Here is a 22,763-nt window from a genome sequence, read left to right as displayed (position 1 = left end):
GTAACAGAACAGTAGTAGAAATGCCTCCGTGATTAAATTGAAAGCAGTACACTGGTACATGGCTCTGGCACCCAGTTTCAGAAATATACAAATGTTTTTGTATTCAAAAATACAAAATAAATTATCTGTAGGCATGGACAATGACAGCCATTATATATTGTAACTGAAACCAGCAATGATGGGTGTGTGATTTCCTTACATCAGCCAGCCTTCTCTTCATTTCCTTCATCTGAATTCTCCAGTTACTGGGGAGGACTCTGCATGGAGCTTCCTGTCACAGTTCATCAGCAAGGGCCAAGTGCTACTCTAGGTTAGAACATGCCACCGCCCATCCCACCCATGGCAGGTTTCTTCTCCTCCTTAGGAATTTGTGTGACCACGACTTCTACCCTTGTTAACAGAGAAGCCATCCCTGCAGCATCCAGCAAAGCAGTTCTTTCAACCTTTGTTGGATCAATGATTCCTTTCTCTACCATACTGACAGGTCTCCAAGCATAGCATCATAGCCAACCTCGGAGGAGCTCTGCAGGATTTTCTCAACTATCAAAAATCCTTCTACGCCTGCATTCTTGGCAATGTTCATTGAAGGAATCTTCAGTGTTCTTTTAATAATTTCTATACCAATTTTTTGATCATTAGCAAGAGTTAAGGTGTCCAGGGTGGGAATGCACTGAAGCAGGGCACAGCCGCGCCCCCAGCACAATGTCTTCTTCCACAGCTGCCCTCGTAGCATGGAGGGCATCTGTGACCCTGTCTTTTTTCTCATTCACCTTGATACCACTTGTCCTACCAACTTTCAGCATAGCCACTCCATCTGGAAGCTTCGCCAGTCGCTTGTCAGTTTCTCCTCATATTAACTGGTTGTGATTTCTAATTGTTCAGTGATTTCTTGAATACGTTTTTCAGCTTTGTCACCTTTGCCTTTCAAAAGCATGGCGTCATCTTTGGGCACGATGACCTCTCCAACTTTTCCTAAGTCATGGGTTGGAACATTTTCAAGATTTAGGGTCAGCCCCTCTTCTCCAAACACTGCACCACTAGTAGCAACAACCATGTCTTTCAGCTGATTCTTCCTATTGTCACTGAACTTTCTTTGTGGTCAGCTACTGGGAAATTACTGTGTTCTTTACATGTTTTTTTTTAAATGTTTCTTTTTATCTTGATTTTTCACATTTCTTGGTCCCTTATGTAGGTGGTCTGCATATGGGAAGTAGGGACTTACTGTTCCCTACAGATAGAGGTTCCACACCTGCTCAGCACCAGGCCAGCCTCTGAGGCCTCAGGCTCTAGACTAGTACATTTGAAGACTAAGCCTCCAAGCCTGCTTGGTTGTAGCACCAGGTAGGATCATTCAGCTATGGGCTCCAGGTCTGCCTGGTAAACGCTCACCAGTCTGGCCCCAGGGCAACCCTAGTGGCTTCAAGCTCTTGAATGGCTCCCCATCTGCTGGAGCCTATATATCCAGAATCAACCCAGTACTCCTCAGTGCTGAACCTGCCCCCATGGATCCAGGCTCCAGAACTGCCTCTGAAGAACCAGGCTGTACTCTAGGATCCAGACTGCTTTTGTACTCCTAACCTTTAGGCCAGTGGTAGTAAACCTATGGCAAATGAGTTGTTTTTCTTTTTAAGACAAAAGATGTCAGTGTATGAATTCTTTTTTCTAAACTGAAACCTCAGTACTCAGATTTATTTGCAGTACTAGCACTTTGTGATAAATAAGTGGGTTTTGGGTTGCAGTCTGGGCACTCATCTCTAAAAGGTTTACCATCACTGCTCTAGGCCAACACCTGCATACTCAGCTTCTAGATTGGCATCAGTTGACCTAGACTCCAACGTCAGTCCCAAGGGCCTTGGCCCTAATAGTTCCAGGCACCAGACCAGTTTCTATCATCCTAGGCTCAAGATCAGCTCCAGCAGATGTAGGTTTCACAACTACCTGCCCCAGCACTAGGCCAGCCTCAGGGTTCAGGGTATGCAGTCTTAATAAACTTTAAACACTTGGTTCCTAGCACAATGACTGTCATACAGACGATATGGTTAAGTATTTAAATATTTAATATAATAGGAAAAATAATGTCCTTTTGAGTGTAGGCAAAGTAGGAACAACTAAGGTTTGATACTACTCTATAACACAATGATCACCTCTCATTAATTTTCTTTTTTTTTTTTTTCTTTTATTGGTACATTGTAGGTATACAACACAATTACATTTCTCAGTGGGAATTGTACCTTTACATAATGCATCTTGGTTCTTATTTTCCCCCCATTCTTAGCCCTCCCTTCACCCCCTCCACCCTTACCTATTTACAAAGACTTTATTTCCATTTTTTCCATTTCTCAGCGTTTTTCCTTTCCCTTCTTTCCTTTCCCCTGCCCCTCCCACTACCCCTACCCCTTTGGACCTTTTCTTCCTATTTTGCATTATTGATTATTCATTCTAATCATTGGTACATTTTAGGTATACAATATAATGACATTCATCACTGGAAATTTGCACCTTTACATAGTTTCTCTTGGTTCTTATTTTTCACCCTTGCCCAGCCCTCCCTTCAACCCCTCCAGTCCTCCCTATTTACAAAGATTTTAATCCTATTTTTCCATTTTCTCATATTAATCCCATTCCTTTCTATCCTTTCCCCTAGCCCTCCCACTTCCTTCCCCTTTGCCCCTTTTCTTCCTATTTCACATTACCTATTACACATTTTAGTCCTTATTTACACTTTCAGTTTCTCACACCAGAGAAACTATTCGGTATTTATACATGTGTGTCCTATTTATTTCACTTAAGAGTATCGCCTCAATGTGCATCCACTTAGCTATAAATGACAGACATTTCTCAAAGAAGTAGAAATAGAAAATAAATACATGAAAAAATGTTCAACATCACTGGTCATTCGAGACATGCAAATGAAAACAACACTGAGATTCCACCTCACTCCAGAAAGAATGGCTGCTATCAAGAAATCAACCAATAACAAATGCTGGTGGGGCTGTGAGGAAAGAGAAACCCTGCTCCACTGCTGGTGGGAGTGCAGACTGGTGCAACCACTGTGGAGATCAGTATGGAGATACCTCAAAGAACTAGGACTGGAAGTCCCATTTGACCCCGCTATTCCACTGCTGGGGATCTTCCCCAAAGAATTAAAAGAATCATACCACAGTGATATATGTGTGCCCATGTTCATAGCAGCAGTTTGTGATAGCTAAAACTTGGAAACAGCCCAAATGCCCATCAGCTGGAGACTGGATAAAAAAATGTGTTTTTTAAAATAAAATGGAGTACTACTCAGCCATAAAAAATGAGAAATTAGAGACATTTATAGCTAAGTGGATGCACATTGAGGCGATATCTCTCATTAATTTTCATAAAAATCTCAATAGGAAAATGGTACCATCAACCATATTTTACATATGAAGAAACAAGAGTAGAGGAATTTAGTGACTTCCCCAAGGCATGACTCAAATCTAGGCCTCCTGTAAAGATTTAGGATGGACAATCTTCTCTCAAAGAATATCTCTTGAAATATTTAGAACTAGGAGTAATTTATTCTACAGGACATCAAAATATCCTCTATATGTGATTCAGTCTTTTGAGAAAAAAAGACATTTGTTATGGCTCGTATCTAGATGATCCCCCAAAGCCTCAGGTGCTCAGCTTTTTTAGAGCTGGCTGGAAATGCCTAGGGTGTGCAATACTGGGATTAAGAGTGTGTGGTACTAAATTAGTCCAATGATTGGAATCCACACAGTTTTTGGTGTGGCTGAATGGATTTACTGAAGATGGAAGCCCCTTCCTGGCTGTGAGTGGCACCACTCAAAAGGCTTGCAGCATGGGATAAAACAGAAAGGCAGGCTGCTCCTGCTTGCTGCTTTTTGGCTGCCCTGCCATGAACTGTTTCTCCTCTGTGATACCTCTCTGCCAGGCCACCTTGCCATGCAGCCAGTCGACTATGAACAGAAACCTCTACAAACTGTGAGCTGAAATAAACCTTTCTTCCCTCAACTCGTGGGTGTCTGGTATTTTGCCCCAGCAATGAAAAAGTAACTAAGACAGCATTTAAATGAATTTTTAAAAGAAAAGGTCTAATTTTAATTGCTTGAATTTGTATTGCTTAAATTTTTCATATATTAAGAAATATCTCTAGGTTTAATCACTGCATTTAACATCTCCAAAAGCTGATCAAAATTCAGTATTTGTAGTAGTTGCAAGTCTTATATGTTTATTAATACTATAAATATCTGAGAATAGATTCAGAAAGCTAACCTATTCTTAGTAAGGTTTATAGCTGTAAACCATCAGAAATGCCTAGTAATAGCAAACTTGTGGGTCACATACACATACTCCTAATATTCTTGCTAGATGCAGTGATAGGTAATGGCACTATTACTGATTTTCCTTAACCTGATTATAATCCATTTTCTTTGATGTGTGCTGGCAAAGACCAAACTTGGTACAAAGCTAATTTCTCACATGATACCATTTTTTCCCAGGGATTAGTTCCTACACATTAATCACCAATTGCCCAAGCATTACCATTAATCGGAATCACCTAATACCGGTATTTCTACATGGACCTATCATAATTCTCAGCCATTTGCATCATGCTCTGTAGTGAAACAAGAGTAGGAATCATTGCAACCTCTTCCATCCAGCTAACAAAGTGTTGCTTTTACAACTCAGGACTATTTTTAAATATTCAAACAATTGTTTTAAACTCAATTTTGAGAAACATTATCAGTAATTAAAAAAAAGAGCAAAATGAATACTTACAATACATCATTAAAGTCTCCAAAAACATACATGTGCCTAAAGCTGTCAATAGCTATAACAGGGCAATCTGCTGGAGTTTTCTGTATATGCAGAAGAGGATGTCTAAATTTGTCACAATCTGCATGTAAAAAGTTTATTGTACCTTTAAAAGAAATAAAATTTTGAGAAATACATTAGAATTTTCTTGATTGTATTCTCTTAACATTTTAAACTTACAAAAAAAATGACATTATAAATAAGAACCCCACCCACATTCATTAGAGTTATATAGCCTAAAAAACTAAAACCTAAATATTATTAATTAAAAGAAACAGGAGTTTATGGGCCAGGGATTTAGCTCAGTGGTTTTGCCACCTGCTGCGCAAGTGCAAGGACCAGAGTTCGATCCTCCGTACCAAAAAAAAAAAAGAAACAGGAGTTTAGTTCTCAAAGCAGAGGGTAAATTTCCTTAGAAATTACAGGAAAACTGAAGTTTGAATGCTATGAATCTTTTATTTTCTTTAAATGGGCAATCATGTTATGCAAGTTAGCCAGGTTTAGGGTAGCAAATTCCTGAAACTGATGAGGTATGAGCTATTCCCATGAGACCATCCTCATTCTAGCTCATCACAGCTTGTATTGATTGCTTTTTTATCTAATTTAACCCAAAAAATATTTACAAAGTGACTAAAAAGAGAGGTTCTATACAATGCCATTAGTTTATTTTGTTTGACAAGAATTCTTCCCTAAGTAAAAAGGGGAAGCAGTTGACACTCCAAATTATGTTTAAATACTTTATAGAATCTACAGACAGCTACTAAACTTTCTTTCATTTATAAATAAATGTGAATCAGATTATGTAAGTTCTCTCAGCAGCATCTCTGGGAATGTCTACCAAAAAAGGTGTCAGCCAAGCATCAAGATGCTGGGAGGAAGTGCTCCAAACTAATAATGTTCACCCATGACCCTACTTCTCATGCTATTTGATTTTTCTCTCTAAAACAGTCATGGTGCAGAAAACAACAAAAAACACCCCTTCTTAGTATGTCTTCTAAGGCCTCCTCACTTTCACATTTGAAGATAAATGTTAAAATAACTTGTTGAACTTTTAACCCAAATCTCTTTATGTGGATACAAATGTAACAGGAGGGGAGAGGGAGAAGGAGAAAAAGAAAGGATGAAAATAAACACCTTAATCTGTCTACCTTTTTCACTTATTAATTGCCGGGCGACTTCATTCTGGAATATTTCCAAACTTTCTGTATCCTCTTTCATGTGGAAGAGTATGAGAAAAGGCAGTCCTTCTTCTGTCAATTCCTGCAGAGAGAAGCATTTGATGAGAATTACCAGGCCTCTCCATTTAATTTCAGCTATTTTCTAAGTAGCAACAATTGTGGCCCCAACTGATGTAAGGCAGCAGTTGCAACACTCCAGGAAAAAGGTCCAATGGTGTAAACAGTAGCCAAGAATGAATTCACTTTCCTTTCTACCCCAGGACCCTTTTTCCCTACTCTGCTGCAGGAACTGATCAACTTTAAAGGAACCACTGGGCTTAAATGTTAGCTAGTACTGGACATGAAGCTTCAGGGACAGCCCAAAGAGGCCCTCAAATTTACAGCTGACCAAAGAAGAAACTATGCCAGCCTTTTATGAAGGTATTAAGAGTGGGGTAAACATGATCAGTATTTCCAGTCTTTACAGGAAAAAGTAAAAAATTGAGTGTTCCAGCAATAGATAAATCTGATTTGTAAATTTATGCTTACTTTATTATAAAAATAATTCTTACATAAGACCTACCTAAAGCCAAAGTGTTTTGTTCAGAGTAAAAGACAAAAATATCATAATATAGTCATTTTTAACCAACACACAATTTATCAACACTATTAACAAATACCTGCCTCTACCTATGTGTAGTTTTACATGCATACTACACACACACATATATGAGAGCCTTATAAAATACTCTACTAAAATTTTATTATTATTGTTGAATACAAGAAATGTAATGGGTAGACAGCAGATTTTAATCATTTATTCTCCTTAACAAATGCTAAGTTCTGGCTTATAAGAAAAAGTCCAAAAAGAGCTTTCACAAAGCACAATTACTTCCTCGCACAATCCTTTCTAAGGATCCCTGTAACTTGGTAACTACTTCAACATAAAGTAGAAATGTCCTTTTTATCCTAAAAACAAACAAATGAGACCTATCTATAGGATGAAAATTTTCTTCTGGTTCCTATCTCTTTGTTTTAGTCTGTTTCCCTTGTACACAGGATAAATTATTAAGTTTATCACATTTATCTTTTCTCTGAGATATAATTTATATAACATAAAAATTATCATTTTAGATATACAATGAGGTAGTTACTATATTCTCAAAGCTGTGCAAATATCACTATTAACTCCAGAACATTTTCAGCACTCTGGAAAGAAACCTGTACCCATTAGCAGTCAACTGCCACCTTACCTACCCTGAGCCCCTGGCATCACAGTAATTCTTCTGCTAAGCTAATTTAAAATTTATTCTTCATAGTTTATCTCTTGGGCTCACATTTTTTCTTTCTCCTACAGATTTACTGATGCTACTCCTCATGATTCTGTCGTTGGGCTTCTCTGCTCCAGCCTGTCAACCATATCCAATGCAATAACTTTAATTACCAGTTTTAACTGGTCCCTTAGCTATATATACAAGCCCAGCTCCAGTTCAGAATCCAAGCCTAGGTTTCCAACTATCTGCTTAATATCTATCACAGTCTAATCAATACCTTAAGTACCCAAGACAAACACAGTCTCCTCCTCCAACTTCCCCATTTTTTTACTTCTATTTTTCTGTTAAGCACTTTGTTTCAGGTTGTCATGTCTCTCCTTAAAAGCATTCTGATTCCACCCCATCTCTAGAAGTACAAATGAATTCTTTAAACTCTAAGAACATATTATCAGCGTCCCTCAAGTGGTATAGGTTATATCTTCAGTTATGCTATCTGTGCACAAGAAATACTACACTGAAAACCTCTTGAAGACATAACTTTTATATTATTCCGTTCCTTGTTCACAGACTTTTGTACACAATGATATGCAATCAACATATGACAAAAAATGAAACAAATGTTACTGAATAAATATTAATTGGGAAAGAAGACTCAGCAGTCACCTCTGAGGATATTTAGGAGGTAGGAAATTTAAGATAAAAGCACATAACATTATTTTATTAGACTCAATAGAAGTACAGGCGAACATACAACTACAAAGAAAACAACAATGAAGAGATTAGTAATTTGAAACTATACATGTTGATTAATTTACTAAGGTTAAAAAAATTCACTGGTAATTTATGCTTCCCGGGCTGCCAAGTTTACCTTATCTGCCAGCATATTCTCTACCAAGCAAGTATTAAAAGATTAAGGAAAAGGAAATAAAAACAACCAGATTTAATCAAAACAAATCTTTCCCTATACACTAGTTTAAACCATTTATGGGTTTAAATATATAAATATATAAATATATATATAAATATATAAATATATAATAAAATCTCAAAAATTATTAAATGTGTCAACTAGTACATAAGGCAGGGGGAAGATGCTGTTTAATTAAGATTTTCCAGGTTTAAATCTTTAAAGTATGTTTTAAAAACTATTCTTGCAAGAATTGCTAAAGAAGGGGAATAATATAACAAACTATTAAATCTTTTTGAGTCTCTGAGAACTAAATGAACTAATGTAATAAAGTAATATAAGTAATTCAGTCAAACATACATTAAGCCTAAAGAAGCAGGAAAAGAATCAGGGACATTGATTTGTTTGATAAAGCATAAGCAGAAAGAAACTAATCTACTCTCATTCAGAATCAATAAGATCAAAGTGAAAAAAAATTTAAGAATAACGAAGTACTTTTTAAAAATATTTCTTTTAGGACAGACAGGAACTCAGAAAAAACTTTTAGTGCCAAAGGATTATTCGCTGTAACTAAAATCTGCAAAGCATTGCTTCCAAAGCACATCCACTTAAACAAGGATTCTCAACCAAGAGGTGAGGATCAGATTCACCTCAGAGGCATTTTCAAACTCATTTTCACAGGTCTAGTAAATTACTACTTTTAACCAGAAATGCAACAGAAGTGTTATTATACAGCAAAAGAGGAGAATCAATGGCTAGTTTTATGAAAATGGCTATGATATACATCTGTTCACTGGATGATTTTTACTACTGATAAATGCATTAAAGTAGCACGATGGGCAGACAAAGCTTGTTCTTTTATATATGTGAATTTAAAATAATACCACACACTAAAGAGCCCTTACCTCTCCATTTTCAAATGTTATTTCTCGGACAAGAGGAACACATTTATCTTGAATCCAATTGTAAGTCAAGTCAAAATTTGTCATAGATCCCAAATACACCATATCAGGAGCAGAACGCTGTCATAAAACAGGAAAAATAAATTAAACAAATCTAACCTGCCCTGGCAAAAGTATATTTTAAAATTCATCTTGGAACCCACAAAATCTACAGGTGATATAAAACATGGAACTTCTGAGAAAAAAGGTTGTAGTTTAAAGGTAACTGTATATGAGGAACCTGACACTAAACATGTGACATATAAACCTTCTGCATTTCCTTGGATTTGGCCAATTAACTATTTATCAGTATCTTCACCAAAAACAGGCAGACACTGTAAAATGAAAAGTCATCCAAATGAATAAATTAAGCTATTCCTTACAGTTGAAGATTTTAAAAGAAAATTGAGAGTGAAAAATGCTTGAAAAAGACAAAACGCTATATAGAGAGATCTGTCATGGGTGTCTCTAATATTAATTACCTACAGATTAGTTCCCACATTCACTAAAAGCAACTACTACTGCTACCATCCTAGAGCAGTACACATAGAGGGTGGCAGATTTGACATTCAAATCCTGATGGTCTAATGCCAGAGCTCATGCTCCTAAGGACATTACACTGGGAGACAGTGTACTGGATTCTGATAATTTAGGGATGCTAATACTATATAAGCTTCTATTAAAGAAATGTACTTACAGAAAAATACAGGCAAATACCCATCTGCTATGGTTTGAATATGGTTTGTAAGTGTCGCCCAAGAGTATATGTGCTGGAAGAGTGGTCTTGTGTGGCAATATGACAGCTGGCAGAACCTTTAACAGGTGGAGTGTAATTAAGTTACTGGGGGTGCTGCCCTCAAAAGTGATCAATGTAGTTCTTACAAGAGTTGAGTTGTTATTAAAAAAAAAGAAAGTAAGATTGGCCCTTCCCTAGTCTCTGGTTTCCTATCTTAGCTGTGACCCCTTCTGCATTTGAATATTCCCCTCTCTGCTCCTCCATCATAATGTGATGGCCATGGACCACTAACACATTTTTAAAATTTGGCTCCCAGATTGAATGCAAAACAGAGAGGAGGAAAAAGCCTGAGCGCCTGGGATTAGAGAGATCACTAATCCCACCTTGGTCACTAAATGAGTGTGTTACTTTAGATATGGCCCGGCTTTCACTCTGAAATATTTGGATTAGCATTAAATGATGCTTCAAAGTTCCTTTAGTTTTATGAGTCTGTAAAAATCAAAACATATAAAACTATACATTATACTATACATTTATTTAAATATCCTATTATAAACTGGGGGCAGTGGTGCATGTCTGTAATCCCAGCTACTCAGAAGGCTGAGACAGCAGGATTGTAAATTTAAGGCCAGCCTGGGTAATTTAGTGAGATCCTGTCTCAAAATAAAATTCAAAGAGCTGAAAATGCAGCTCAGTGATACAGTACTTGCCCAGTTAGCCCTGGGTTTAATGCCCAGTACTGTAAAAACATCTTATTATACCCACTGAAAAATAGTGACTTACCCCTGGTGGCTTGTAGATTACATTGTCTCCACTATATCGTTCTGGTTTTGAAACATCCCTAACCAAAAGAGAAAAACAGTAATAATATTTTTAAAAGAAAAACTCTATCAGGAGGCAGAGGCAGGAGGATCACTGTGAGTTCGAAGCCATCCTGGGCTACATAGTGGGTTCAAGCCTAGCCTGAACTACATAGTGAGACCCTGTCTCAAGAAAACAAAACAAAAAACTCCCACTACTAGTAATGTACATGAAGAAAGCAGAACAAATTAATTATTTTACAATGTATGAATTATAAAGACTTGAAATACTTGCCCATCATCTTTCCCATTTATAAGACTACGCAATAGTAAGAAAATTATTTAAAGGAAAAATTTACTATGAAGCAGATTTTTAAAGGAAAATTTTAGTTAGCTGTTTTTGTGACTAGCATTTTGTAAGTTGGAACTGGCAGTTTTAGCACTAAAGCTGTATTAATCCCAGACTGCATTTCAACTATGGATCAAAGACATCAATTTGGTCACACAGACAAATATATGGAGAGTCTGCCACAAAAAATGTGTACACACTTCAGGAAAAGAAAAACCTGTGCAATTTTAATACTAAATTTGTTAGGACATCATGAGATTAATACAAGTTACCTTTGGCCTCTACAATTACAAGAGGTGCTCAGAGTGGTGGCCATTAGCTTCGAGACATTTATTATTTCACACTCAACCATGAATTTTCTATTTCTTTTTAAAATGAATACTTCTAAAAAGCAGATGAATTAAAATAACCTACATCATAAAAATAGAGTTCATAGAAAAAGCATTTTTTTGTTAATTTGTCCATGATTGTTTCCTGTCTACTACAGATTCTAGAATATAACAGGTGCGCAATAAATATTTGGTAAGAGAATTCTACAACAAATTCTAAGTTAAATGGCTTTCTCTTTCTTTAAATAATTTTTAGATTAACTGAACACAGATTTATTTCTGGTTTCTGACTATAGCAGCCCAGGAGAGAAGAATGAAGGTGCCTAGATTGATGATAGTGGGAACAGAAAGGAAGAACAGCCTATTTCCTGTGAGCTTCCTTTGTACCATGTATGTTCTTGGCACTGGATATTTTACAGTGAACAAAACTGACAAAATCCTCAATCTCATGGAACTTATGTTCGGGTGAGGAAAGACTGACAGGTGATTAGATATATTGGGGTGGTTAAAAACTGTTACAAAGAAAAATAAGTGGAATAAGTAAAAAAAGAACAATATGGTAAATGATGGTAATGCTACCCTACATAAGATCATCAGCAAAGATTCCTGACAACAATGACCTCTGGGAGAGGCACTTTCAGAACAAGGAGCAGCAAGGACAAAGGCTCTGTGGCAGAAGCGTGTTTGGAGTATTTGAGGAGCAGCAAGGTGGCCTGTGTGATTAAAGAGCAGTGATTGGAGTGAAGGGAGCTCTGCAATCTACTCTGTACAGTGATCTTCAAAACACACCAATAATGCTTAAAATGAAACATGCCAAGAACAAAATCTACAAAAGCATTAAAGCAAGGACAAAGGACAAAAGTCACAAGTGGAGAAGGATACACTGTGTCAGATATCTGGGGCCCTACTTACGACAGCTGAGTGTTTTAACTATTATGGGCCAAAAATAAAAGAGAAATAACACTGCATGAAAGTCAAAAGATGGTTGAGATAACTTCCAATGACAAGCAGGCCAAGGATATAACCAAAGAATGATTCACTTTGGAGAGAAAAAGAACACAAAGGAGAGAAAGAGAGATGAGGAATGAACCATAGGGATTCAATTTAGTGTTGAGACAGCAAAAAAAGAAAAGGGTAGGTGGGTGGGTGTTACTTGCTTTGGAAAAACTGAAGAGGGTCAAGATTGAAAAAGGCCACTGGATTAGGTAATTGAGTCATTTTGTGACTGCAGAGACAGAGATAACACTCAGCTGGATGGAGGTGAAAGTCAGTCTCCAAGTGGTTAAGGTTTTTTAACCAGTTAAAAGAGCTTAAGAAAAATCAAGGTAGCCAGGCATAAATTAATCTTTGAAAATTGTAGGAATATAAAAGAGGTATAAGTTTATAGCTTAAGAGATAAATGTGGTCCAGCAAGCATAGTGGCACATGCCTGTAACCCCAGCTACTTGGAGAATGAGGCAGGAGGATCTTACAAGCACAAGGCCAGTGGAGGCAATTTAGCAAGACCCTGTCTCAAAATAATTTTTTTTTTTTTGGTACCAGGAATATTGAACTCGGGTCCTTGCGCTTGTGCAGCAGGCAGCAAAACCACTGAGCTAAATCCCCAGCCAAAATAATATTTTTAGAGAAGGCTGAGTATGTAGCTCAGTCACTTCCTTGGTTCAATGGGGGGGTGGGGGGGGTGCGCGAGAGGGAAAGACATACACGAAGAGACTGAGACTGACAGACAGAGAGAGATGGGGAGAGGGAGAAAGTGGTGAATCAGGAAAGAAAGAAGTATGCTTCAGAAAAGGAAAACAATTTTTAAAAAGGTCAGGGTGACAACATAAGAAAGCAGGGACAACTGACAGATCAAAGTCCCAAACACAAGGACATCAGTGAAGAAGTTAACCTTACAAAAGAGCATTAGTGAGCTGAGATGTAGCTCACTGGGAGAGCCTGTGCTTAGCCAAGGCTTTCATCACCAGCACCTCTCTCCCAAAAGGAGACTTGTTCCTATGCGAGAAGGAAGATATATGAAAACATGCTGGACAGATAAAAAGAAGTAAAGATACAAAGCCTGTGCTTCTCAACAAGAATGACAGTATGCTGCTTCAGTCTGGTACCTCCCTTGCAGGTTAGCAATTTACCTGGCATGGGGTGTCAGCAAATAAAAGCATGCATGAATGAGCTCACTGTTAACTGGTCCATTCTTCTTCTACAGAGTATACTATAGAAGAAAGAATAAACAGACTTTTAAGCCCTTATAAAGTACTTAAGAGGTAGGTATAGAGACTGGTCAGTGACTTTAGGAGAACTGAGATAATATTTGGAGATCATCTTCAGAAAATGACCAAAAACAAAGAACTTAACATGGCAGCCAAGTTGGCTCATTAACATTAACATACTCTCAATTAAAATACTCACCCAAATGCAGAAAGGAAGGCACAATCGTCGTGCAAAATACTTGCTACCCTTTCAAAAACTTTATAGTCAGCTGAATCCTTTTGTTCAAAAAATCCAATGATATTTCTTTTGCTGCGCTGTTAAAAAAGTACCCAATTATTTTGCAAACATATATCGTTCTATAAGGGTGTTAGCATGTTTATCACTCATTCTGGTACCCACACAGCTCCAATGTTGTTCAATTATCTGTGACTGAAGCGTAACTATAAATTCATATTTAGTTTTAAACACCTAGTACAAAACTACTAAAAATTACAATGAGTTGTAAATAATTTTAACTACAATAAAACTTAACTATACACATTTCCTTGTAGCATTTTATTTTAAAATTTCAATAAATAAAACTATTTAATCAATGAAAATATTTTCCTAAATAAGGCAACTAATTCTAAAATTTGCAAAATAATACATCAGCTCATTACTTCTGACTGTTCATAGAGACTCCTCCATGGGTCTCTCACACTCCTACTCATCTGACTGTATATGCCAAAAATGGAAGACCCTGCGCCCACTCTCCACCCAGGCCATTTCTCAGAGCTGTGCTTGGAATAAGAAACACTGAGACGTGAGGTAATATCTTCATCCAAGACAAAAAACAGAGTTACAGCTTGCTCTGAAATGTTCCCCTTCTGTAACAGAACACAAAGCATGTGCATCTCTCTATCTGGGCCTTCTGTATTACCTCCATAGAATTTGGGGGAAAGAAAACAAATGCAAGAATGCTCACATTGCTTGCTGTAATATGACCAATAAAGTCCTTTGTCTCTGACCCAGGAGTCTTGTGTCTTCTGAAAGCAACTATGAAATGGTTACTAGATAATTTATTAGCATGTAGGTAAGGTAAAATCTGGGACTGTGGTAAAACTAAATTCAATTGTTTTTGCTTTTGTTTCTGTGTGCTATTTTTAAAACACTAGGCGGTGTGATCAAAATATATGGTGAATGTTAAAATTTTTTAAAAATTATACTAAAAGATACATTGCCATTAATCCCTCCCAAAATACTCCCCCCCCCATTCAAACACTCTCGTCCCATCATTCTTGCCACTTTCTGAAGCAGTTTTGAAAGTCCTCTTTCATGAGTGTCTTTGCAAGGTAAAGGCATAGCTCTGACTCCAGGAGACATCTGGCTGCCCCCAAAGTCAGAATCACAGTGATAGGTAAACACTGAATCAATTCAGGACATTGAGGGAGCCCAACTGAAGATATGAAAGAGCACAACTAAAAACACAAAACAGGACTTTTAGAACTGCCTCAGAAAGTGGCAAAAACAATGGATTACCAATGTTTGAAGACAGGGAGTAATGGCAATGTGTCTTTTTTTGTAATAATTTTAATTTTTGAACATCCACCGTATTTTTTAACCATATGATACAATTAGTGTGCAGAGAGTGGTTTGCCAAACTTATTAATAGGGGGCTTTTTTAGAGGACATTAAACCTTACATAAAAAGCTGATTAATGAGTAACTAAAGCTGATGCTCTACAGGTCACCACTAAGGAAGATGTGGAAACTGGTTATATATGCTTGATTTTTATTCTATTTATAATCCAGGTTTCCCTTTGTCCTCAATTTTTTCAACTTTACTTTATGCTACATATTCGATACAATAAAACATTAGCATTTCCCTTGAAAATTCAAGAAAAATTCAACTCCAAGTATGTACATGTCAAACCTATTGCAACAACCTAGAAGTGAATGTCCAGATTCTTTGTATTAGAATTTATTTACATTAATTAAATCGGCAATGTTCTTTCTATCTATCCAAAGTTAACTTACATCAAGAGTGGTGATTTCTTCTAAGTTCTGCATTTCTTGAACGGGGTCACTTTTTTGTTGCCTGATGTAATCTGCAAGTGCTTTCACTGATCGCTGACCCCTGTATTCTCTCTTCATCATCATCCCGTTACGAAACAATTTGAGGGTTGGGTATTTGCTTATCCTGTATCTCTGGGCTATATCAGCTAAAAGAGTAGTAATTTTTAAAAATTAACTTTACTTCATACTTGGTCAAGGTCAGCACATTAGTCAAATACAAAGAAGCTTACAATTACTTAGTGAGGTAGTGACACTTTTTAAAAATAATTATTTATTTATTTTGGTTCATGTCATTCTTTTTCAGTGAGAGAGAGAGAAAATAAATTAGTCATGACTTGAGTTTATATTGGTTAAAAAGCCAGGCTCTGGGCTCTGATTGCCTGGGTTTAAATCTTAAATTTGTCACTTATTGGCAGCATTAACTTATAAATTACATAAACTATCTGTGCCCTAGTTTTTCATCTATTACAATAAGGATAATAATTTCTATCACATAAAGTTGTTTTAAAGATTAAATGAAGCCAGGCATGGTAGCACACACCTATGATGCCAGCACTCAGGAGGCTGAGGCAGGAGGATTGCCAAGAGTTTGAGGCCAGCCTGGGCTATTTAGTGAGTTCAAGGCCAGCCTGAACTACAGAGTGAGACCCTGTCTCAAAAATATTTTAAAAAGGGCTGGGGATTTAGCTCAGTGGTTCCACCGCCTGCCTCTCAAGTACAAGGTCCCAAGTTTAATTCCCAGTACAAAAAAATTTTTTTTAAAATTACCTTTTGAGGAATGATACAAAATAAAATATAAAACAATGACCAACAGCAGCATATAAACTAGGGGAAAGGGAGTAAGCAGGAGGTAAATTACATTAAATACTCTAAGGCCTTTGTACTACAGTCAGAGAATACAGTATTAAAGGTATATTAGAGGTCAAGGATGGAATATGGGTTCTCAGAGAGGAGTGGGAGAAAAGTCTATATAACTAAGCTTACACAATAGTCTAGTAAACTTGATGGAAAATTAATAAAGAGGAAATCACTGATTACTAAAATTCTTCAAGCAGAAGCAAATAAGAGTAATAAAGGGAACCACTTGTCATATGTGAGATTGAGAAGAATGCTTCATTGAAAGTGATGCTTTATTGAACTTGTCATATATGAGATTAAGAAGAATGCTTTAGTCAACAAATATTAATACATCTTCATTTATATACATATAGTTAACATAGACAATAATCTGGTTTAGGAGTTGAAACTTCCTTAAAACAGATGACTAGTAGATATATCTTCGTTTTTTAACCTACTAGATCATAATAAGATAATTATGGGATTGAGGTGCTATAAGGATGATGAGCCCTATCACCTAAGCAAAGAATCGATAAGATTAAATTGGCACTAGAAATTGGCACCATAATATATAGAAGATTTTTAAGTTACAGGGGCAATGGAAATAAGGCAAAGGCCACATGGCTCGGGCTTACTCTTACAAGAAAACCAACCCAAAGAAATAAATAAAAAGAAAATAAGGAACTTTACTTTCCCAAGCACACCGAACACCAAAACATATTATAAAATAAACTTTTACAGTTATGTATATATAAATTTAAAAGCTTTCAATAAAATACTGTTAAAATTAAGTTAAATAATTCCACTGGTCAATGTACCAATGTTATGGTCCATACAACAGAAAATGTTTTTAAAAGTTATTATTTTCCCAAGTGTCTGTCAATAGGAGGTCAATTTAATAAAGTATATTGCAACCATTCAATTAAACACTAGGCTTTTACATGAAAGAGTGAAAAAGATCTCTGTATCTTTGCTGTTAAAGTGCAATATTAAAAATAGAGTACACTGTTGAAATAATGTGTTGGGGACAATGTACAAAAAGGGAATCCTAGCATACTTTTGGTGGAAATATAAATTAGTAAGGTCAAGGCTGGGGATTTAGCTCAGTGGTTCCGCCGCCTGCCTCATAAGCACAAGGTCCCGAGTTCAGTCCACGGTACCAAAAAAAAAAAAAAAAATTAGTAAAGCCATTATGGAAAACATTATGGAGATTTCTCAAAAAATTAAAAAAGAACGATCACATAATAGGGTAATCCCATTGCTGGGTATAGATCTGGAGTGGTCTGGATCTGGAACATCCCCCAAGGGTTCCTGTTTTATTTATTTTATGTTTTTGGTACTGGGGATCGAACCCGGGACCTCACACTTGCAAAGCAGGCGCCAGAACCACTGAGCTAAATCCCTGGCCCTACGGCTCCTGTTTTAAATAAAGACTTGGTATCCAGTGCAGCAATGTTCAGAGGTGGGGCTTTGGAGAAGTAATTGGGTCATAAGGGCGGTAACCTCATCAGTAGATTAATCTATTGATGAATTCATAATATTATGGCATTATTGGGAGGTGATGAAAACTTTTAAAGGTGAATCCTAGTTGGAGGAAGTGGGTCACTGGGGGTATGGAAAGGTATATCTTGTCCTTGGCCTGCCTTTCTCCACCCCTCCACTTCCCTCTTCCTCTCCCTCTCCCTCACTCTACCTCCTCCACCACACCAATCTGCCAGGTTTCTGCCTTGCCACAGACCTAAAAGCAAAGGAGCCAATTGATTATGAACTAAAACCTCTGAAACCATGAATCAAAATAAACTTTCCCCCCTTTTTTATTCTCAGATATTTATTTTGGCACACAAATAACACAATATCCAAAGGATATAAAATCTGTATGTCAAAAAAGCTATCATCCTGTACTTATAGTAGCACTATTCACAAAAGATATGAAATCAATGTAAATGTCCACCATCAAATGAATGGATAAAGAAAATATGATCCATATACACAAACATTATTTAATCATGAAGCAATGAAATTCTGCCATTTGTTACAAGTGAATAAACCTGGAGGGTATTATGCTAAGTGAAAGACAAATACTGCATGATCTCATTCCTATGTGGAATCTAAAAAAAGCTGATCTCATAGAAATAGAGAATATAATGGTGACTTCCAGAGGCCAAAGTGGTTGGGGGTAAAGGGGCAATGGGAAGATGTCAAAGGGTACAAAACTGAAATTAGATAGGAAAAACAAGCTTCAGGAATGTACAGCATGAGAGGTGTGGTGGCACACACCTGAAATCTCAGCACTTGGGAGGACACCCGTGAGTTCAAGGCCAGCTTGGGCTACATAGTGACCTCCAGAACAGCCTGAATCACATAGTGAGACCTTGTTTCAAACAAACAGACAAACAAACAAACAAACATGTACAGCAAAGCGACTGTAGTTAATGATGATATATCAAAAAGTATACAGAGAATGGATGGGTGTTACATGTCTCTACCATAAAAATGGTAACTATGGGAGGTAGTATAGCTATTAATTAGCTAGATTTAACCATTCAACAATATACACTTCAAAACATGTTGTATGTGATTTAAAATGTTAATTTTGAAAAAAATTTTTAAATGAAGTGATTAAAATCCTACAGTATCTATAATATGAATTGGAAGCAACAGCACAAACTTTGTGTGTATGTGTGGGGGGGTGATATTGGGAAACTGAACCCAGGGCCCTGCATATGCTAGGCAAGTATTCTACCACTGAGCTGCATACTCAGCTTAATATAAACTTTTAATGTGTTTCTGTTTCAAAAATGTACATCTAAACTCTTCACCTTGGTGGTTTTTATCAATAACTTAATGGCAGTAAGTATGAGGCTTTAAATAAGATAGAAAAGTTTCATGAAAATACAACCTACCAAAACTGACACTAGAAAACATAAACAGTCCTAAAATTATTATAGAAACTCAATTTATAATTCAAAGCCTCCCACAAAAACTCCATTCCCACTAGTTTTATGAATTGAACATAGTATTTCTTAAAATATCTGGGAGGGAAAATAAGAAAAAAGAAAAAAGTTTATGCTAATCTTAACGGCATAGATGCAAAACTATAAAAGAAAATATTAATAAATAAGAATAATATATCATGATTTAGCCTAGCTACAGTTTAGATCAATATTTGAAAACCAGTTAGTATAATGCACAACTTTAACAGAATAAAAAAATTCTATTACCTCTAAAGAAGCAGAAATACACTTCATAAAATTCAACATCAATTCATGCCTAAACACTCGTAGCAAACCAAATCAAAATTTTCTTAATCTGATAAAGGATATTTAAATAGATACCACATAACTTGACAGTGAAACACTGCTAGTATTAAGAAAGAAATAAGGGCCAGGGGTTTAGCTCAGTGGTTCTGCTGCCTGCCTCGCAAGCTCAAGGACCTGAGTTCGATCTCCAGTAGAAAGAAAGAAAGGAAAGAAAGGAAAGAAAGAAGGAAAGAAGGAAAGAAAGAAGACAGACAGACTGACAGAAAGCAAGCAAGCAAGCAAGCATTCTGGTATGCTGAAATAGGAGGATCACAAGTTTGAGCCCAGCCTTGGCAACTCAGCAAGACCCTGTCTCAACATAAAAAATAAAAAAAGGCTAGAAATGTAACTCAGTGCAAAGGTTCACTGAGGTTACTGATTCAATCACCAGTAGTCCCTCCCCATAAAAAAGAAAAAGAAAACAAATGATGCCTGCTATTATATCTATGTAAAACTGAAATGGAGTTCTTAGGGTGATAAGAAAAAATAGGTGCATACAGGGGAAAAATTAAGAATGTCATTATTTTCAGATACTTTTACTGAGTTCACAGAAAACCTAAGAAGGAATCCACAAGAGGATTTCTACTTTCTAAGCAGGATGTAGGAAGGAGAAATCTACTACTTCTGCAACTATGAAAAATTGAATTTTTTTAACTCTATATTTTAAAAATGTAACTATAATGCAAGAAGAAAGAAATAGGTAAAGCTTTGCCCTGCCACCTGGGCTAGGATGGTAGACTGAAAAGGACCTCAAACACAAAACAGGTTTCTCCAAAGGACATTTACTGAATGTTGAGGGGTAACACAGAAAGTAGAGTATGGGTGGGGACAAAAAGAAAAATAATAGAATCTTCTCTGGCCTTGTGATGCTTCAGAGAGACTTGAGCTACAAATGTATACTTGTTGAAAAGCCTGCAATTCTGCATGCGGACTACACATAGCCAAGATATAGTACCTGCCAGATTCTGAAACTACACAGGTCAGGGCCTGGATGTGGAAGACCACGAATTTTCAAGACAAACTAGAAGAACGACTAGAGATGAATGATTATATTCAGAATATATAAAGAATCAATGAAAGAAAGGATCATCAAATAAGATAAGTGAGCTAAGATATTCAATTTATGAAACAATAAATGATCAATAAATATAAAATCATTCTCAGCTGTAACCACAAAGTTACAAATTCAACCACCAGATGACATTTTGCCAATCATGACATTATGCCCATCTACGAAGGTAAAATAGTCCTACTATGGCCAATGGAGGTCCACATTCAATGTTACATAAGGCCAAGTGAACCACTCTGGTGGCTCATTTGTAAGCAAGAAGCCAAGGAATTTGTTAATTCTCAAAGGATTTGGGATGGACCCAGAAGGAAGAAACTAGACTAATAAAAAACATATATTTTTTTCATTTGTAGCCTAAGGGTGAGCAAAAAATGGACAGCAAAAGGCACTGCCCAAGAAAATATGCTTGTAACTTTCTAAGCTTAATGAATTCATGGACATAATGAGAGAGGAGTATGCTAAAAACAAAGACGCATAAGTAAAAACTTGAATAATGCTAGAGACAAGCTCCAAAGGTCTAAAATGCTAAATTAATTGAGTCTGAATTTTATCTTGTTTCTGATAAGGAAGCAGAAATAGAGTTGGGCTTTCAAAATATTCATCTGGCAGTATAGAGAAACAGGGAGACCAGTGAGGAAACCACTCCAGTAGTCTTAGGAGAAATAACAAGTCTGTTTACAAACCTAAACATTCTAATGGTTAGGTTGCCTTAAACTTCTGGTCAGGGAGAGAAAGACTGAATAATGCTTGAAGACTATTACAGGATTAGTCTATCAGTTTATTCTCAAAATCACGACAGCAAGTATGCTTTTAGTTGTTAAAAAGCAAAATTTTTAAGATTACATTGATCAACACTCTCAGACATTAAGGTGACTTTTTACAAGCTTTGGCCAAGTGATTTTAAGACAATTATAATGTGACATTCTGAAAATATAACAAAGCATGACTTAAGGGGTATAATAAATGGGTTTTTAAAAAATTAACTGGATAGAGCAAATGTTAAAATGAATGCCAGAGGAATTACAAATTTCACGAGGTTAACAGCTCCCTGATTGGAAAGTTAGCATGTACTTTTGCTTCAGTGGTCACTTACTTTTCCTTGAGGGGTTGGTCCTTCCTTTCTGCCTCACTAACGCCCAAGAGCCTTACAAACTGGGAAACTGTGTCATAATCCCCCTCCCTGCTGCAATTATCAATAGCAGGCAGCACAAAGAGGCCAACGATTTCAATAGGAAGGTCTTACTGCTCTTCTGGTCCCAGGAGAAATACCACTACTGCCTATGTACCTCTTCCTAGTCCCAAAAAAAGCCCCATAAAACAAGCAAACAAGATAACTCCACAATACAACAAAAAATAAAACCCTAAAAAGAAAGATTAAAAGTGAGCCTATAAAGCTACTCAAAACTCAGGATTAATCTGATCATCTAATTTCTATTCTACGCACATGAACTCTTCTTAATGTTGTCTTTAAGTATATATCTCATAAAATTTCTCAATTTCCAATACTGAAGGTTCAACTTGCATTAGGAGGCAAACAGGTAAGAAAAGCTCAGATATATGAGAGTATGCTCTACTTAATTCAAGAACAATAACAAAGTGTTTTCCCAAAAATGCTAGTGGGAGTCTAAAACTTCTGCACCAGTGAAAAATATATGAACCTCTTGTTTAGTGCCATACAGCTTCTAGCCACTGGAGGTCAGCAGAGAACCTGCTCCCACAGGGGCAGACTGATGGGCTCTTCTAACTCAAGGCAACGTTAACCTCAGAGTGAAGACTACTATTCCCAAACTGCCTAAGGAAGGAAAATGAAGGTGAAATGTGATCACGTTCCACAGTTGAAGTACGGACGTTTTATGTGTGTGGTGTGTGCATGCATGTGTGCTTGCATGTGAAAACTGTATGTGAAAAACTATAAAAACTGAGCAATTATAAAGAAGAAAACCAGCTGAGGATTTAGCTCAGTGGCGCCACGCCTGCCTCGCAAGAGCAAGGTC

General features: G+C 36.7%; 1 protein-coding gene across 1 annotated transcript in view; it reads right to left on the bottom strand.

Annotated features, from left to right (window-relative positions):
* Positions 1-22,763, bottom strand: part of Erp44 (endoplasmic reticulum protein 44) — a 96,751-nt gene that overhangs the window by 18,515 nt on the left and 55,473 nt on the right. Inside the window, exons 5-10 of the mRNA XM_004864920.4 lie at positions 15,526-15,710; positions 13,709-13,824; positions 10,608-10,665; positions 9,053-9,169; positions 5,958-6,069; positions 4,774-4,915 (exon numbers count right to left, since the gene is read on the bottom strand). Coding sequence (XP_004864977.1) covers positions 4,774-4,915; positions 5,958-6,069; positions 9,053-9,169; positions 10,608-10,665; positions 13,709-13,824; positions 15,526-15,710 — 730 coding nt within the window. The remainder of the gene's footprint in view (positions 1-4,773; positions 4,916-5,957; positions 6,070-9,052; positions 9,170-10,607; positions 10,666-13,708; positions 13,825-15,525; positions 15,711-22,763) is intronic.

The sequence above is a fragment of the Heterocephalus glaber genome, unplaced genomic scaffold (assembly GCF_053883595.1).
Source record: "Heterocephalus glaber isolate CG9 unplaced genomic scaffold, H.glaber_assembly_v1.0 deba00001481, whole genome shotgun sequence".
Lineage (NCBI taxonomy): Eukaryota > Metazoa > Chordata > Mammalia > Rodentia > Bathyergidae > Heterocephalus > Heterocephalus glaber.
This window is presented reverse-complemented; position numbering and strand designations above follow the sequence as displayed.